This window comes from Ammospiza caudacuta, chromosome 2 (genome assembly GCF_027887145.1).
Source record: "Ammospiza caudacuta isolate bAmmCau1 chromosome 2, bAmmCau1.pri, whole genome shotgun sequence".
Classification (NCBI taxonomy): Eukaryota; Metazoa; Chordata; class Aves; order Passeriformes; family Passerellidae; genus Ammospiza; species Ammospiza caudacuta.
The window spans coordinates 46765048-46783933 of record NC_080594.1 but is presented as its reverse complement, the minus strand read 5'-3'; the positions used below and the strand labels follow the sequence as shown (position 1 = coordinate 46783933).

The window sequence follows — 18886 nt, the reverse complement described above, 5'->3', positions numbered from 1 at the left end:
AAGCTGGACAGGGACTGACAGGCCAATGGGGCCTTTGGGACTCACACAGGTTGTGTTTAAGTATATGAAGTTATTTGTTCATGGAAAAAACATTCAGTCTGTTCTCGGTGGGTTGATATTCAAAGGGATTTTGAAATTCTCTTGGGAACACTGGTGAATTTCTTCTTGTGGTGTTGCCCATGCCATATTCTGCCTGTCTGCCCTGTTGAGTTCACCCACTCCTCTGCTTGAGAGCATCTGTAAGGGAAGCTGATCAAGGAGCACATAGAGGTGAATTCTGACTCTTTGCTGTCTTGTGTAGATAGATGTTCCTTTGAAGAAATTATTTTCCCATTGTTTTTATTCCACAGGGCTAGATTTATCTTGCACTTATCCATGTAGCAGGAGTACCTTCTTAAAAGCAATTTCTGTGTCTTGAAGCAGGAAAAAATAAACTGTAAATCGTCTTGACCTGTTTCAAGTGGAATCCACTGTTGCCTTTTGTTTCTCAACAGTTGGTTTGGCAGACTAATGTGTTAAGGATAGAGTCATCTCATTTACCTCTTCTCCTTTCCCCATTTCACATGTCCTTGCAGGTGGCTCCATGCTTTTGATATGTCATGCATACCTATGCTTCTTGTGGAGCAGATCCTATGTAACCCTAACTTGTTTGCTTTTAATCTGCCACACTTGCTCTTCTCATACCAAGAAGTTATTTTAGAAGTCCAAGTTAACAACTGAAAGATATCAATGTTTCTTTCATTATCACTTTCTCTCTCTTTTACATTATAGAAAATGAATGTACTCCCACCAAAATTTTGGATTTCTTAAAGGTACAATATTTTGCTGCCAGTCTGGGTTTATGAGGTATCTATGACATACAGAAAATCTTACATTTGGTCCCTTTGCTCTGAAGTCTGTTGCATGTTATGAAACACTCCAGGGTTTGCTATAAATAGTGAGAAATTTTTTACAGTCACTTTGCTGCTGTGTGGAATAATATTCTTTTGACAATGCAGTGAGCTGGAAATAAAAACTTGTAAGCAAATGCTGAGAGTTGCAATTTCACAAGAAGCCAAGCACATCCTGAGTTGTGCTGAGCAAACCTTATCTAGTTTATTCAATTGTATCAGGCATCGACTGAAAAGTTATTTTTCATTTCTGTGGAGATGATATGTATTTCTCTTTTTAAATAAAACATGGGTGTAATGGAAGATGATATTTTGTTATTTTTGTCTACAGAAAAAATAGCAAATCAGGGTTTCATTAGAATAAGATTTTTTTTCTTATTTTTATGAATCTTTCTCCACAGCTAGTTCTGCTTGCTGTGGCTCTGACTTACCCCACTCTACAAGCAGAGCAGGAGTATTGGAGAGGTTTTAATAGCTGTTTATTTTTCTGTCTTAAGGGTCAAAGTCATGCTTTGCCTATTTGGTGGTCAGCCAGCCACAGAGCAGCACTAAATTTACAGGCTTACCAAGACTTCATTTCGTTGAATTGAGTTTTGGAGCATTTAAAATAGAAATTAGTTAGAACAATTGAGAACTCATATTTCCCTTAATGTGCTTAACATATTGGCATTTAGGTACCTTTCAGTGCACAGCAGTACATTCACTCCTATGAATTAAGTTTATTCTGATAGGAGGTAGACTTAACCAGTACAGGCATGTATGTCCAAGCCTTGTGCTCCCTTCACAGCAGAGAAATGTAAGTATGTCTACACATGGGGCATGACTCATTTGACCATGACTTAGATGTGTCACATAGATCATGCAACTTTTATTCCAGAAGCACCTGTTTCTGTTGTTGCCTGTAGAAAGAGTCATAAACTGACTGAAGCAATGAATTCCACACTGACACTACGTTAATTATCCCAGAACTAACTTGTGTAGTTTTTGTTTGAATACAAAATGATACCCTACGATGTCTCCCCTTCCTGTTTCCACCTAAATTTCTGTTAAGTCACTGGTTAATTCCTCTGCTTTCCAGACAGATTGATCACCTTTGACAGGTCTCACAAATCAAATGCACAATCCAACTTCTCACCATAATCCAGCTCCTCACCAATGATGTTTCCTTTCTCACTCTCCCTATGAATACAAGAACATCCCACATTAAACTATTTTTTTCCAATTTGAGCTTTTTAGTTTTTGTTCATTTTATAGACTGAGGTTGGAAGGAACCAGTGGAGGTCATCTGATTCAACTTGCTCAACTTGCTCAAGCAGAGCCACCTAGAGTCAGTTTCCCAGGACCACATCCATGTGGCTTTTGAATATCTTCAAGGATGGAAACTGCACAATCTCTGCAGCCAACCTGTAGCACTGCTTGGTGTATAAAACAAGTGTTCTCTGCTGTTCAGAGGGAGCCTCCTTTGGCTAGTTTACGTCTATGGCCTCTGGTCCTGGGCACCACTGGAAAGATCTTGCTCTGTCATCCCTGATCCCTTCGAGTACTTATGTACATGGATAAGATCATCCTGAGCCTTCTCACCTCCAGGTTAAACAGTCCCAGCTCTCTCAGCCTTTCTTCATAGGGAAGAATGTCCCAGGTTCCTATCATCTTTGTTGACCTTTTCTGGACACTGTCCAGCATGTCCATGTGTCTCCTGTACTGTGGATCCCAGAACTGGACACAGGACTCCAGGTGTGGCCTCACCAGTTCTGAGCAGAAGGGAAGGATCACTTCCCTCCACCAGCTACAACATTCCTCCTTCCAGAGTCCAGAGTACTTCTAGTCTTTGATGGACCGTGTTCAATTTGCTGTCCACCAGGGACTTTCCTTAAAAGCTTTTGCCACAGGATTTGTGTTTGACCTCTTTACATTGGCACAAAGTGTTTTTTTCATATGCCCACACTCAGATTTTTCATCTTTGGGGCAAATCATCAAATGTTTTCAAATTTTTTTTGTAGGTCATATTTTTTAGACCTTCCATTGCCTTCATTGCTTTTCACCAGATTCTCCAATTGATCCACCTTTTTGTTATACTTTAAAAGGGACAGATTTGCCCTTCTGGGGTCTGAAAATTGGTGGTCACAGTATAAGGATAACTTCTGGTGTTTTGCAAACTGTATTTTTTGTTTACGTAGTCCTGTATAGTGTTTTATTTCTACATGACAGCATGCCGTGTTGGCTTACATTCATTTGTTCCACTCTGTGCACTCTGGGCCATCTTCTGAGGAACAGTTAGCCTGCCTGTACTTTTTGCATTTATTTCTATCTAAATATATTTATTGCCCTTATTTTGAATTCCAGCTTTAGCCCATTTTTCCTATTTAAGACATTTTTTTTTAATTCCAATGTTGTGTGTCATACTTTCAGCCCTTCTAGATCTGTCATGGAAACATAGCAAGAAAGTCATTGCATTTCTTTCTGCAAGTGTACTGTTGTAACTGTACCGTTTTGTCCAGTGTTCACAAAATCCGCTAAGCCTCTAACTCCTCAGATGTTATGAAATACCTTGCTGTAAATGTTCCTGAGGCACTGCTATGTATCCTATAGGACATTCAGAGAAGTCCAGTTGTTTTAAAATTTAGGTTGGCAGCTGGACCTCCTTTCTGGAAGTCACCCTAAACTCTTTGTACCTGGAAATTATGATGGTGATGGTGTTCAGGTTCAAGCTGATTTTGCCCCAGTCTTTCCATCCTCTAAATAACTATGAGCCTGATAAAGAAGCAGCTTTGTTTTCTCTTACTGAACTTGTCCATTGTATAAAATCAAGCATGGATGTGCAGCTGTGTATGAAAGTGTGGCCTAGCACTGTAAGTTTCTAACCTAATCCCAATTGATAAAACTAAAAAAAAAAGAAGACTGTAATCACAGTTTGGGAGGGTTTATGCACTGACCAAACTCAAAGGAGCAGCTCCATTGAAATTTGTGGATTGCAGAGGCTGCATAAAAGGTCTGGCCAATTAGAAGGCAAGTCCTTTTTAATCCCCCAGTTATTTCTCAGGGATACCATCCTGTATTTCCTTAATCTTTTTGAGGAGATGTGTACACCTTCTCTCAATCACTATTCTGAAACACACATCTTTGTATGAAGTAGTGTCATCCCTCAGTGCAACCCATGAAACTTTTCCCTGTGCTTTTCCTTAAAAATTAGGCAGTAGATTTGGCATTTGATTCATAAGTTTTTTGTTCCTGGGGTGGCTTGCATCCAGAGTATGCAGAGGTTGTGCAGAGGGTTGGATACTGTGTACCTAATGAAGGAGCTGGTGATGCGCTGCTCAGTGGGAGACTCTCCATGTTCCCAAAAAGCACCTTTAGAATCTGTCAGTGTTTCTGAGCTGGGTCTTTGGGGAGAGACACTGAAAGAGTTCCCTGGAATCAGGAACCATTTGCTCCCTTTCTTTCAGTGACAGGGTTTTTGTTTTTCATCCCAGAGCTACTTAGGCTGCGCTGTCATTTCACTGCAACATAAGACTGTAAAATATGATATATATAATTGCTCTTTTCAAAATGTTCTCTTGCACCACTGTAAATCAGTGGAATGTCCTCTGAAAATGGTAGAATTAGTCTCATTTTATTCAGTGAGAATATAATTAAAGAGACAGGAAGGCAACGAAATGTAGCAGTAATGAAATAAAACTGATGACAGAAATGTTTCTATCTTTCCCTGCTTACAAGGAAGATGGATGATGCCATCCTGCTTGCCTGTAGGCTTATGGTCCAGGTGTAAAGTTGTCCAGCTTTGGGGAGGTGCCCAGAAGTGTGACTTACTTTGGCAAGCTTCAGGCGAACTTGATACCGTGTAACATCAGCTATGTTTTTAGATAAAAAAGAAGAATATAAGAAGCACAGAAAAATCAAAGAAAATAGATGGAGGTCCTGCTGGATCACAGTTGCAGACTGAAGTCTGCTAGAAAATGTCTGTTTCATCTCTGAAACTTCTTTGGGAAGAAAAGGGCTTTGCAAAAGCTGATAAGAGTGATGCAGTCTTAACTCTTCTCTACTGTTGTTCTTTACAAGACCTTAGTGTTTTGCCCCAGGAAATCTGGAGCAGGTTTTTTTCTGCTGTCCTGTTCCCTGATTTGGCAACTTGAAGAGACTGGCAGGCCATTTTCTAAAACATTCATCAGTCATCAAGAGAGAGCAGGACGACAAAGTCACTAATGTAACATGAAAGAAATGATAGGAAACATCAACGATTCCTGTTAAATGGAACACGTGATAATTTGGGGGATAAAGCTGAAATATCACGGAACCTTTGGCAGTTTTAGGAAGCTAATCAGTTTTGTACTGAGAATATCTTTGCAGAAATTTCTCAGAATGCTCTGGAAACAACCTTGTTGAAGCAGAGGGCAGCTCACTTGTTTACTAGTAATTAGGCATTTTACAGGATGGTGTGTCTTTTATTGCTTTTCACACATAAGTCTCCAAGTGTCTTACAGGGTGGTCAATAGCATTGTTCCTGCTGTGCTGAAAGGCCACATAAGAAGTCAGGATTGATAATCTGCCTGAGGTTACCCAGAAGCAGAGCAGAGGACTCCAGAGTGCCTATTTTGTACATTATTTACACAGTCAGTGTTTCCTGAGAAAAGTCCACCCGGGGAAAGCTGGCACAATATATTAACACAGACAGTGATCACATCAAAGAGTTTAACACCTCAAATTGACAGAGGCGAAGTGGGAGCACAGGGGGATGCATTGATTTTCTTCTAGTCTCGCAGCAGGTTAACAGGAGAAACACACCTCCAAGCCAGGTGCCTTGCCTTGCTGACATGCAGCTCAAGCCCAGGCTAGGCTGGCTCGGCCAGGATCTGTGGTCACACTCTCTCTATCCTCCTGAGCTGAAAACACCCTGTTTTCACCTGGAGATGGAAGAGGCAAGTGAGGAAGTGATGGAAGAGGCAATATGAGATACTTTTATTTTGCACAAGAGTGAAAATCAACAAACAGAAAACTCTCCGGCGCAGGGGAACAAAATAGGAAGAGAATTTAGAAATGCTGTACCATGTATTTCATATTTGGCAACTTGTACTTCGGAGTTAAAACAATTTTGCATGTGCCCTTTTGGAAGCATGAGGCTGCATGCATGCAGAAAGCATCCTATTTCCCAGGGAGCCATGTTTCAAAAGTAGAAAAAGAGCACTTAGCCATGGAGCATTAAATCAGCTCATGCAGTTTGCTGACTGTCTTTCTCACTGAGATGAATGTCCCAGAGTGAAGCTGAGGAAGCAAGGCTTAGGAATGTAAATATTAGTAGGTGGGCAGGAAAATAAATTAGAAAATTTGACAATTTTAATGACTTGCATTTACTATTTTCACTTGCTGAGTTCCCTGGCTGACATCAGGAGCTGAATGTTAGGTTGCTAGCAGAGAAGGCAGAGGGCAATAGGGACAGGATAGGCTCAGTTCTCATGTTGCCATAGAGTTTACAATGACAGCATTATGTATAAAAATATTATGTAAAAACAACTGATAGAAAGAGGTGCTTCCTTAAATCTCCCCCAGACATGGAAGTACCATGTAGGATTACCTGTCACCTCAGCAGGAGCTTTCAGACCACTGGACACTTAAATCGCATCATTATTACAGACATCTCTGGATTCCCTGATGGAGGTTTTTCTATTTTGCTTGGTAGGATTATGGATGGAAGGAGGATTAAATGATAAGTGAATAATGTGACAGCAAGCAAATGGCTACATGATGAAAGAAATGGTCACTGGAGGAGGCCTTTTCATTTTAAGATATTATGTGGAATAGAAAACACAGATACAAGGCATTATGGTGCCTAACACTGCTTAGGTGAACAAGGTTTGTGTGTTGTGCCTGTATTGATTGTGAGATCCTCAGGGTAAGGTCTGTGGGTATTTCTAGATCACCTTGCACATTATTGCCCTGGTCTTTGTGCAGTCCTGGAAGGGAAACATTAATGGAGTTGTTTTTCATGATGGAGGCTATGGCAAGCTGTGTTTACAAAGAGATGCAGTTTGTCTGATTTAATTTAGTTTTCAGTGTCCATTTCAGTCTGGCAGTTCTGTGCTTGACTCCCATCATGGAGCAAGAGGTGACAATCCACGGCCTCAGTTATATCCACCCTTGGACAGTGCTCAAAACATCTAGACATCTAACAGGCTAATGCAAAAGCTATAAACCAGTTGTTTATAGCCTGATGCTCCTTCCCTACTGTACCTTCTGCTATTCCACAAATAGAAATTGGATGAAGCTCTGTTACCAAGAAATTTGTAGATTCTAACTTAGTCTGCATGTATGAGAAGGAAAGCAGGAAACAGGAGGACTAGTATGATATTTCCATGCCATTTGTTATTTTACAGAGCTGTTTTTCACATCTATTTTTATTTGATTCCTCCATAAAATGGCCACAATTGACTTGTATTAGATATTGTGCTGAAAAAGAACAGAAGGCACTTCATTTCACTAACCTGCTTTCAGACAGTTGCAATTTCTCTTCCCTTTTTTGCTTTTTCTAATTTATAGCTAAGTAACAGAGAAAGAACAACTCAGAAATTTGCTTGTAAGTCCAGGTACATCCAGGAGCATTATTTAGACAGCACTCTGAGAATACATATTATTGCTTTCTTATTTAATTGGGTACAAACAAAATCCAACATCTGATTTGGGAATACTTTTGTGTCAATTTAGTTTGTTTTCTGACTCAATTTGGTGAGCAGACTGTGAGTCTCATTACTTGAGTAGGTGAGTGCAAAAGGCTTCTGTATAAAAGGCTACAGTTAATTGTTTTAGCTGAAAAGACAGAGGAAGTAGAATGAGGATCCACATCTATTTAGTTGATTTTCCCCCTTGTCTAAACTCTTTCTTTTTGTTTTACAGGTGATGGAAATTAAAGGACAAATGATTCATGTGCCAGAATCAAACTCTATATTGTTTCTGGGTTCCCCCTGTGTGGACAAGCTGGATGAGCTGATGGGCCGAGGCCTCCATCTTTCGGACATACCTATCCATGATGCTACTCGTGATGTCATACTGGTTGGGGAGCAAGCAAAGGCACAGGATGGCTTGAAAAAACGAATGGATAAGCTGAAGGCAACGCTAGAATGTACACACCAAGCCCTGGAAGAGGAGAAAAAGAAGACAGTAGATCTCCTTATTTCTATTTTCCCCGAAGAGGTGGCTCAGCAGTTGTGGCAGGGGCAGCAGGTTCAGGCCAGGAAGTTTGATGATGTGACCATGCTCTTCTCGGACATTGTTGGCTTCACTGCCATCTGTGCCCAGTGCACGCCCATGCAGGTCATCAGCATGCTCAACGAGCTCTACACACGCTTCGACCACCAGTGTGGATTCCTTGACATCTACAAGGTAACAGCTCAAGTCCTAACCTAGCAAAACATAACTGAAATGAAGGCAAAAAAAAAATATCAGTTGCTTTTTTCATAAATTGCAGACCTTCCTCAGAAAAATATGGAGGCAATATTTTTGTTCCATATGTAAAAAAACCCAGATCTGAAATATGACCATTGAAACTCAAATGCTTGAATATGAAATGGTCATCGTGATACTCCCATGGGATTATTGGTCTCATATTCCCATTTTCTTGTAGAAATACACATCTCCTGTATTATAGCCTGGTTTCCTTTAAATGACACATCAGCCACAGCGTTCTAACAATGAAGAAGTGCACAGTGATGAATCCTAAGCCAGGCTTCAGCTCCTCAGAGGCATTCACCTTTGACTTGAATGGTTTAGGGCTTAGGCATTTATCTTTCCCTTGAAAGAAATAAATTTTCCATGAGGAGCAGAGCATTCACTAAAAAACGTTATTATAAGGAGTTTCAACTTCCACTGAAAAACAGGAAGAGGACAGCAGATGTCTATGCATAGTAAACGTAATGAATGGGACATGGTGCAGGTGTGCCATGCTCTAAAGGAAATGTCACACATGCTGGTCCCATTAGAGAACTCTTAGAGAGCTCATCTACACTTCTCTTAAATGGATTTGGTGTCCAGTATGTATTTGAGTGAAAAAAAGGGGGAGGTAGAATGTAATAAATGCACTGAAGATATTAGCAGTGTAATTATCTTGTGAAACCTACAGACTGTTTTGTATATGGAATGCCTTTAATATTGTGATAGAAGAAATAGAGCAAGTCTCTTTTTATATGTTAATGCACAAGAGAAAAGAGATGTGGTTGTAAAATTATATATTGACTTTATTACATGCCTGAGGTTTGCAAACTAACAGTTTTCAAACTATTTAATATAGTATTTGTTGATAGGCTGTAGAGAAAAAGGTCTCAAAAATGTCCTGCTCCTTTCATTTCTAGCCTTTAATGCACTTTAAAAGGAATTGAAAAATAATTACTACCCATCCAAATAATAATCATGGCTGAAAAGCTACAGCATGTACCACAGATAAAACTGAAAATGGTATAGCTAAAGGTTGGTAGGGCAGTTTACCAAAGTAAACAAGTACACTGTAAAGAAGTTTTGGGCTCCTGGTTTAGGGGTTTGTTTTCCTAATGCTCAGAAGCCAAAGGCCATCTTGGGACATGAATGCAGTGGAAGGTACCAGCCCTAATTTGAAAACTGATGTGGTGGTGCTGTTTGAAAAGATGGTGAGTGTGATCTCAATTTGTGTTAATCTAATGTTGCTGCACTGGATTATGACCCAGCTTCAGGAAGAGGACTTGAGGAAATGCTAACCCAGAGCCAGGAGGATACCTGGTGACCCTGCTTCACATGCTGTGTGTTCACTCACTGTGTTCCCAGGTGATTCATTTCAGCTGTTTTGAAGCATTCAGAATATCCTTTGTTGAAAATTACGGCTGTATGGGAATAGGATATAAAGTATGCAAAACTCTATGATCTAACTGCAGAGAAGGTTGGTTGAGTCCTCTGAGAACACTAAGAAGGAATATTTATGCATAGGAATAATCACCACCACAACAATTATGATTTTATAAGTTATTGTCAGGTAGTCAATTTTAGATACTTAATCACCACTACTTGTACCCAGGCCACCTCAAAGATATATTTGTGTAACTAGGCTACAGAAATTTATCATGTGACCTAAATACATATATTTTTAAATTTGCTTGTTTTTAAGCAGCATGGCAAGAATAATTTGCAAAGATTATTTGGTGGACACATCTGAAAACCAAATGCACCATTTTGTAAACAGAAAATTAAGTAAAATACAATAAATAAATTCCATGCTGTAAATTATTTACCCAGCTTTACTGTTACAGAATTTTGTGTTCAGAACCTCACTGCTTCTAATGCTGCAATGAATGTAGTATTTTCATTTGTCTCATGCTGTTCATCCAGGGATGTTTATAGAGAAATATGGCACAGAAAGAACAAAGATCCTCACATTTAACTAATCAGACATAGAGGGCAAGCATAATAAGCTTTTGGATACAGACTGAAAATGCTTGGAGAGAGCTGAAGGGTGATGAGTTAGACTTTGAAATTTCTTGGAAATCAAAGTAAGTAGCTATAACTGATGAGGTAGGGAAAGCTTATCCAATGGATGGAGGCACAGGTGAGAATGACACAGACAGATGATGGGCTCAGGAGATGAATTTCACAGCAGTATTTTGAATGGATAGCAATGATGACAGATTGCATTTGTCCAGGCTGAGGGAGAGCATTGCCGTAATTGAGAGGCACGGTGCTATGAGCCTGGGTGACAGTTTTAGCAATCTAGAAGAATCTGTGTTTTAGAGAGTGAAACTTAGGAAAGAATCTGCTGATATATAGCCTTGGTGAAAAGATTAGGAGGGACATGCTCATGATAATCACAGAAGAACAAGGAGGTGAAAGAGCTGAGACCTGGTGATGCATTTGGAAACTGGGGCTGCTGACTATCAGAGCTAGTTTATTTGGCTTGAGGTTGAGGAGTGGGAGAAAAAGTCAAGCAGGGAGTGCAGTCCAGGTCAGTGTAGCTGCAGATGCTTGGCAAGCTGGTGTTTGTGGACATGCAAGTAAAAGCATGGACTCCAGGAGCAGAAGTCATGGGAGAGATTTCTCAGTACATTTTGAAAGCTGTGGCTTTGGGTAAAATATGTACTTGTTGGCCTCTTTTGACCTGTTTTGCTCTGCCTCTGAGTTCCTGTTGTTTATCAGCCAAGGACTGGGAAATGGTGCTTCAGTTAAGCCATCTCTTTATCAAACAAGCTATTTAGATATGCTGCAGCCATGTCTTCTGGCATTTAGACTTAACCCTGCGGTCTGAAATCTTCCCTGCTTAAGATTCCCACAGCTTCTGTTTCTCCTTCATGTAATATGTATTTGACATTGGCTCATTTACAATATTTGTTTCTTGTTCAGTCCTTCTGCCTTTGTAGGCTTACTTTCTCAGCTCTTTCCCCCTCAGTTTCCCTTCTGAAGCATTTCCCTCTTGCACCCTTTAACTGTGTAAAGGCAGCATTTATTTAAAGGCAGCATTTATTGTGCACGTTTTTTTGGCTGCATAGCTGGGTAGTGTCAAGCCAAACAGAGCAGAACCAGGCCTGATCCTGTAGGTTTTAGTTTCTTTGTCCTTTCTCTAAACAGAGCAGAATTTGTCCTTGAAGACATAATAGATTTTCTCTGATGCTATACTTCACATTCTCTGAAGTCCTAAGTCCCGCTTTCCTTGTCTAAGCAGACAGTCCTAAATGTTTTTTGAAAATGAACTGTGGTCAGCTGCCAGAATTTCTTTGCTATACATCTTCATCGTAAACATTTTAATTGAAAGTTTATTGATTATTTATATGAGACAGTATAATTACAGACATTCATTTTGCAGTCAGAATCCGCCACTTCGCTGTGTGGATTCCTGCTTTCTTTTTGGTTTCATTATTTGGCTGAACTGGCACTCTCTCTGAGCGGTACCACATGCAGCTTCCATGGGTTTTTATTCCTGGCAACATGATACGCTTAGTATGTTACATCTTTATTTTCTGATTTTATATGCCTAACACTGTATACAGCCTTAATGTTTGCTCATTGTAAAGACCCAAGACTAAAAAATGATGGGAAATCTGAACTTACCTGCAATCATTCAAGACTGATACTCACCAGTTTTGAAAAATGTTTATATGTAAAAATGTTTGTATTTAAAATGTAATTTTAAACTCCCATTTTCTAAGAATATAACTTTGCATTTCTGTACTGGTAGTTCAAGTTGCAGAAATCTGTACTCGTTTCACAGAAAATACCAGTACATTCTCAGTGCCATGACCGTCCTCTCTTGAGAACTAATACATCTTGTACTCAAATACAAGTAGTTGTACATACTTGTACTCAAATAATTGTTCTCAACCTTACTATCAGTGCTATAATGACTAAAGAATAAGCAGTAAGCAGAGTCATGAGCTTCAGATTATTCTGAAGTTTTCCAGGCTTTATGTTTCATAAGTTAAAAAACATAGTCTCCAAGTTTTCATGTAAAATCTATGGCTACTATTGTTGCTATCTTTCCATCCAGCTTTAACCTTTTAAGTTCCGTGTAAAAACATGGCCATTTGAAGAAGTTTTAAAATTCTAAACTTCAGCTTAGGCATTTAGAAAATGCAAGAAATGCAATTAAGTTATATAAAATGATAGTGGTACTCTTACATGAGCAATACAGAACACATAAAATATTACAAGATACCTTTTTATAAAAATGGAATGGTGCAGTTCTGAGGATTACCAGTGAACCAGGTGTTGCTTCTTCCTGATAGCTTAAAGTCAGTGAGTTTTGAATGTGTAATAGAAGAAAATGGGCAATAGAAAAAAATTTGCATAGCCCAGAAGCTCGCTCTCTCTGCAGTCCACCCAGCCTGGTAGAGCTGCCTTCAGCACACTGCTCTGTTTGGGTCCCACCATGAAGGGTTCCTGAACCTTCTTTCTCCTGTGTCTGAGCTGGCAATGACACTTTCTCCTCCTTGAAGTCTTTGCCTGTACCTGGACTTGCTGGCACACTGGCATGTCTCACTCCAGTATGAAGTTAGAGCAAAGCCAGGGCAGCTCTCTCTTTGGGGAACTCAGAAGTGTTCTTGGGTTACGGGGAAGAAAAACCCTAAGGGAAGAAAAAAAGAAACACAAAATGTTCCACGGATTTTCTCTGCAGTTCTGGTGTAACACCACCCAAGAACTCAAGAATATTTTAAGACTTCCCATTCCTTTAAGCATATATTTTTCTCCAGCCTTGTGGACGATTTACACTTTCTGTCTTCAGGGAGATCTGCAAATGAAGCAAATAGACACTCAGGCTCCAGAAGAGTTATTCTTTGCTTTATAAACACACAGCCCTGCACAAGGCACTAAAACATCTGTGCATGTTCTCCTGCAATACATCACCCAAGAATCCTCTAAAGAGCCTGGGACTTCTGTTTCTGTATACAACTACTTCTCTACTTCTTCACTAATACCATACTTGTATATAGTTCCTTCTCTTTTTTTTTTCTTTTTTTGGTCTCTCTCCTTTCACTTTTCTCTCATCTGGAATGCACACTTTTGTTTGTAACTGCCCTGGTCCATTTCTCTCAAGTTGCATAGGAGCCTTAGAGTCTGTGTCCAGCTTACAGGTCCTGTGAGCACTTTCCAAGTCCTCAGTTTGTATGTGAAGCCTGGCTATAAGCTTTAACTTGAATAGGACCGAGAAGGGTGTCCTCCCTGCTCCAAACTGAGGAGCCAGCCCACATACTGCGGCCAGACAGGAGGCATGGCCAAGGGCATTCCCTCTTGCAGCACACAGATGCTATGTCCCTGATGCTATGTCCTTTGTTTTATTCTCTCCAGTTTTTCCACCTTCTAAATTTTGGTACCTCTGAGGGACTGGAGAAAATTAATTTCACTTTCCATCTGCTTTGGCCCTTTACATTTTTTAGCACTCTGGCTGGACTATCGTGTACCAAGATGGAACATTTTCATTCATGCAAATAGCTTTCATAACTGATCCTTAATTTATTAATTATTTAAATTAACATGGAGGATACTTAAGTAAGTTTATAGAAACTGGATGACATAGGAATTTCAGGACACATAAATTAAAGCCTGCATAACCTTGAGGAGGGTGTTCTGGTTCACTAGGAGTTTAAATACTGGAGATACCTCTGGCAAGTTAAGACCACACTTACGCTGAGAGGACAATCACATTAAACTGAAATGTGTGTCTTGGGTCGTACATGATTATTTTAATATTTTCATGTTTTGTTAAGTAGTTCTGCACTTCGATATTGCAGTAGGCAGAATGCCAGCCAGGAAGTTTTCTGTTCATCAGAGATAATTAGTCTGATTTTTGCAGTTTCATATTTTCCTACGGAAGAGAGAAATCATTTATACACTATGAATTTTGTATTCTGTGGCTGTTGTGTGCAAACCTGATGCTGGTGTCATGTAGACCGCAAGTCTTCTGGCATGACTCTTTTAACTACTGAAAAAAACCCCTCTTTTAAGATACTAGGTAGTAATTCTACATGGCAAATACTGTTTGCCTTTTTTCTTCTGTAAAGGAAGTAGCACTCTGAATTACAGTGTAGATGAAAGAGTTTCTCCATATATTGCATACTGAAAGATCTGTGCTTAAGACTGCTAAGTAGGTGCTTTAGAAAGAGTTCAAACACAGCTCTTCCTGCAAAATGCTCCTGAACTTGCCAGTGTGTAACATCATTAAATTCACTAAAAATAAGATGCCCTCAGGCCTGGTAAGAGCAATTGCTTCTTAATTAGGCTCCTGGGCAAGCAGCTTGGTTTTATAGGAAGTCACTTCTTTTGAAAAATGAGCTTTACAAGAATAACAGAGTTCTGAACTTCATAGGGGGATGCCTGTAATCCCTCCCTTCTCACACAGGAGGAGTTTTCCTGAAGAATTTCCAAAAGCGGAATGTCATGTCATAAAAAGTGTTGCAAAGTTACCTTGAAACTTGGGCACAAGATTTCACTGCTTAGGAATTGATTTTAAAAACATTAGAGACAGAAGCTAAGAGAGTGAAACACTAAGTAAAAACTGAAGGACATTCTTTGAAAGCAGTTGTGTTCTCAGATCCTATCTTGAAAACTTTATAATCCTTTCCAAAGCAGAAAGTTTTTTATAATATACCAGAGATTTGGAAATCTATAAGTAGTGCTGTATGCTGAAGGATATTGTTAAGCTTAAGCAGTGTTGCAAAATTCAACTGTTTCAAAGCTTTGCTGACAAATCTTTGCAGTAGAAAAAACTTAGAGAAAACTTCAAAATGCAAACAGAATTAGGCCTTAATTTGTATTCAGAAACAGCATAAAACCAAATAGATTTTATTTCATTTGAAAAAGGACAGTATTCACTCATTGCAATGTAGACAGAAATGTGTATCTAGACCTACCTCAGGATCAAGAATACCTAGTCCAAGCTCAGAGGAGGCTTTTCTCAACTGCACTTACACCACCTCCAGAGAAAGAGCACACACACTTAATGTCACAGGGAAATAACCTTATCTGGTTTCCCTCTGGCATGTTTATTTGTTATTTCTTTCCTTAGAATCTGTGTTTTAGATTAAATGACTTGTTCAAGTCTTTGTACCATAAGCTGCCCAAAATACTTCACATCTGCTCTCCCTGCACTTAGTGATTAATAACATCCGCTGACCTGCATGCCAAAATATGCGTGGCCAGAGCCAGGACTTTCTGAGCTAAGCAGGATCTTGCTGTTGTGCTGAGCAGTGGTATCGTAGCACTAGCAGTCAGCACACTCATGCAGTCCTTCTCCTGGCTTGGGGTATGCTGTGGGAGCAGGAACATGCCCACTGTGCTGCACTGTCAAAGGCACAGAGCTCCCCTAGAGTCTTCTGGGAGTCTCACAAACTAAGCCTGTGGCCCACATGAACCTGTTTTTCAGGCAATGCCCAGAAACGCATGCTGGTGACAGCATGGGAGGGGTCTTGCATATCAAGTGACAGTCTGGGCATGGATGCAGGCAATTAAGCAAAGACACACACATTTGCATCCTGCTGTAGGAAATGGGAAAAAAAGAGGTTTACAGAATTCAGGATGGAATGTGTCATGCCTTGAAAATTCATTTTTCTCTTCAGTTACTATAGAAAGAGTATAGATGAGTATACTGAATTAAAGCTTCATTTTTGTATGACTGACACTTGGTAATGTGAGCTCCATCATGAATTAGAACATTGTGAGGTTATGACTGATCTGCAGAGATACTGTGAGAATGATTTGGGTAGAAGGAAATATGGGAGATGTCAATAACATCTTGAGGTAGAATATGAATATCAAATAAATTGTTCCTGTGATGAGTGCTGAGATTGCTGACTTAAAAAAAGGACAGAATCTCCATTTTCTTCAGTTTTTGTCCCATACCAGTTAAACGCTGTCCTGTTTGCTGCTGGACTAGAAGTCATGGACAGGAATAATGAAGCCCAAATGAAAAGTCTGAAGCACCATGTTGCCACATACCACAGCCTTTTCTGTATTCTCCTGCTGTACAACTTAGGGCAGAAAACAGATGAAAGAAAAGCCACTGAGAGATACTAATAACTTCAAAGGTTTCCTTTACAGTTAGACTTGCAAGAATTTCATCTTGAAGCTGAATTTGACTGAATTCCTTTAGAAGGAAGACATTTCAGCTTTCATAAAAGAAGTACATAGTTTTGAGGTACTGTGTAGTTCAGTCTTGCAGATGGAATGAAATATGGATAAACAGGATAATGAATATTGTGTGAAAGCATAGGTCTTTACTGGAGGCTCTGATAATTTCCAGTGTTCATTCATATCCTGAATTTTGGCCTCATGCTGGGATGAAACTTACAAAACCATCGCCTTTAATATTTATATATGCTGCCATGGAAGTGCAGCCTGGGTGTGCAGGAAGCTAAGATGTGCTCCAGTAAGTCTAGGCTGAGGAGTACAAATAGAACTTTGACTTTGCTCATTAAGAAACCAATCCAGGTCTTCAAATCAAAATAATATGCTAGAAGGCTTTGATTTTGCTGTTAAGGTCATCATAAGAATCACTTAAGGTTTGCTGTTAAGGTCATCATAAGAATCACTTAAGGTTTATACCTCTAATAAATGCTTTTCTGGATTAATATCGAAGACAGGAAAGGAAACTGATCTCTGGAGTGTAGAAGGTTTTTCCACTGGTTCCTCTGGCAATCTAGAGATCAGCTTTCCTAAAGGACTGTTTGATTTTGCAGAACTTGCCATGTCCTCCTTTTAAAATTGACCTGCCCCTGTGACCTTCAGAGGTTCAATCTGCCCTTCTGCCTCTTCACATAGTCTTGCTAATTCTTCCTTTTCTACAGTTCTGAGGTAGAGGTGAAAATACGCTACTTTTAGCATAGAGTTAATAATTAGACTTATCCTCACAGTCAACAGAGGAATGTTTGATTTTATAGGGTAAGTGTGAATGTTTTTAAGTGGTAGACTTTTGTTTATGAAGGAGGTTCTTAGCCCAGGTCAGGTAACTGCAAGAGTTCCCATTGGGTTCATTGATCATGAAGAGAATTGCGAGTGAATAGCTCATATTCAAATTGCTATATTAGACATATTTCTGGTTAGGTGAACTGAATCTCACCTGTGTAGATTACAGCTGCTACATCTTGGCAGCTTACGGTCTGTAAGGTGCAGCTGCAGCTGAAATACTGCTTCTTTCTGCTAGTGCCATCTACTTTTCATGTGTTTTATGGTTATTTAATAATGTTATAGTTTGATGCCATGTTATAGTTAATGCACAGAGTGTATTTTAACTGGGCTAAAGGAATTTTTTTCTGCATTTTGATTTCTCTCATACAATCAGTATCCACTCAAGTTATTTCTTCCTGCCTTCCTTGATTTTTGTTATAGTGCCACTGGATTAACTCCCATCACCACTGGCATAGATATTCTGTTGTCTCTCAATAGGGTCCCTTAGAATACTTAAGTGATTAATTCAAAGCCTGAATTTCTATACATTATATGAATGAATGTGATGATTGTTGTCAAAACACCTCGTCATTGCTCAGTCCCACTGAAACAATTAGTAACGTAATTAATGGCTGTATTTGAGAACAGGGAATAGCATATAGTTATATCTTGGATTATTTTAGAATCTGCCAAAATAGTGCATTATAATGGTCTGCACTTGTACTGAATGTGGTTGCTTGAAGAAATAAAAGATGCTTTGTGAGCTACTTATGAAATGTCAGGCTCATACAGCAAATTTCTTTATAGCATTTTCATTTTGAGATTTACCACCTAAAATAAAAAGATTATGTTCCTTATCCCCATGTTTGCTGAAGTATCTATGGAAATCTTCACTGTCTGCAGATGCTTGATTGCTTTAAAAAGCTTCTTTTTATCTGAGTAAGACCTTTTTGTCAGTAAGTTTCACAGGTTTCCCTGTTTCCTAATTCATAAGGATGCTGATTTCATTTTTTCTCTTGCTCTCTCACCCTCCACCACTGTGGAAAGCCCACTTGTATCCCCTCAAGTGCCATGAAACCATGTCTGCTGCAGTCTGGATAAGCTCAGCTCTCCCAGCCTGTTTTCCCAGGTGCTCCAGCCCTGTCTTGCTGGCCCCAAAGAGTTGGATCCAGTTTATCAATCTCTGTCTTGCACTGAGGACCCCCAAAGTGGATGTGGTATCTGAGTCTAACAAGGGCTGAGTGGGGGCTGATTGGCACTTCCCTGGCCTCTGTTCATACATCCAGAATGTCACTGGCCCTCTTTGCTCCCAGGACTGGCTCCCGGCCCATGTGACATTGACTGCCCAGCAAGACCCCCGGGGTCTCTCCCAAAGAGCCACTCTTCAGGAAGTTGGCTGTATCAGCTCCAGAGAAATTCTTTCCCAGGGACAGGACTTTGCACATGTCCTTACTGAATTTCCTAAGCCTCATCCTGCCTGTTAAGTCACTCAGGATGGCAGCCCAGCCCTAGAGCAAATTGACAATTCACCTGTCTCCCCTTTTGGTATCAACTGTAGATTGATGCAGGTGCAAATAATGTTATTATCAGGAAAAACACCCCACAGATTTTCTTATAAAACA

General features: G+C 39.8%; 1 protein-coding gene across 1 annotated transcript in view; it reads left to right on the top strand.

Annotated features, from left to right (window-relative positions):
- Positions 1-18886, top strand: part of GUCY1A2 (guanylate cyclase 1 soluble subunit alpha 2) — a 137050-nt gene that overhangs the window by 68037 nt on the left and 50127 nt on the right. The window contains exon 5 of the mRNA XM_058825719.1: positions 7773-8258. Within this exon, the coding sequence (XP_058681702.1) occupies positions 7773-8258 (486 nt within the window). The remainder of the gene's footprint in view (positions 1-7772; positions 8259-18886) is intronic.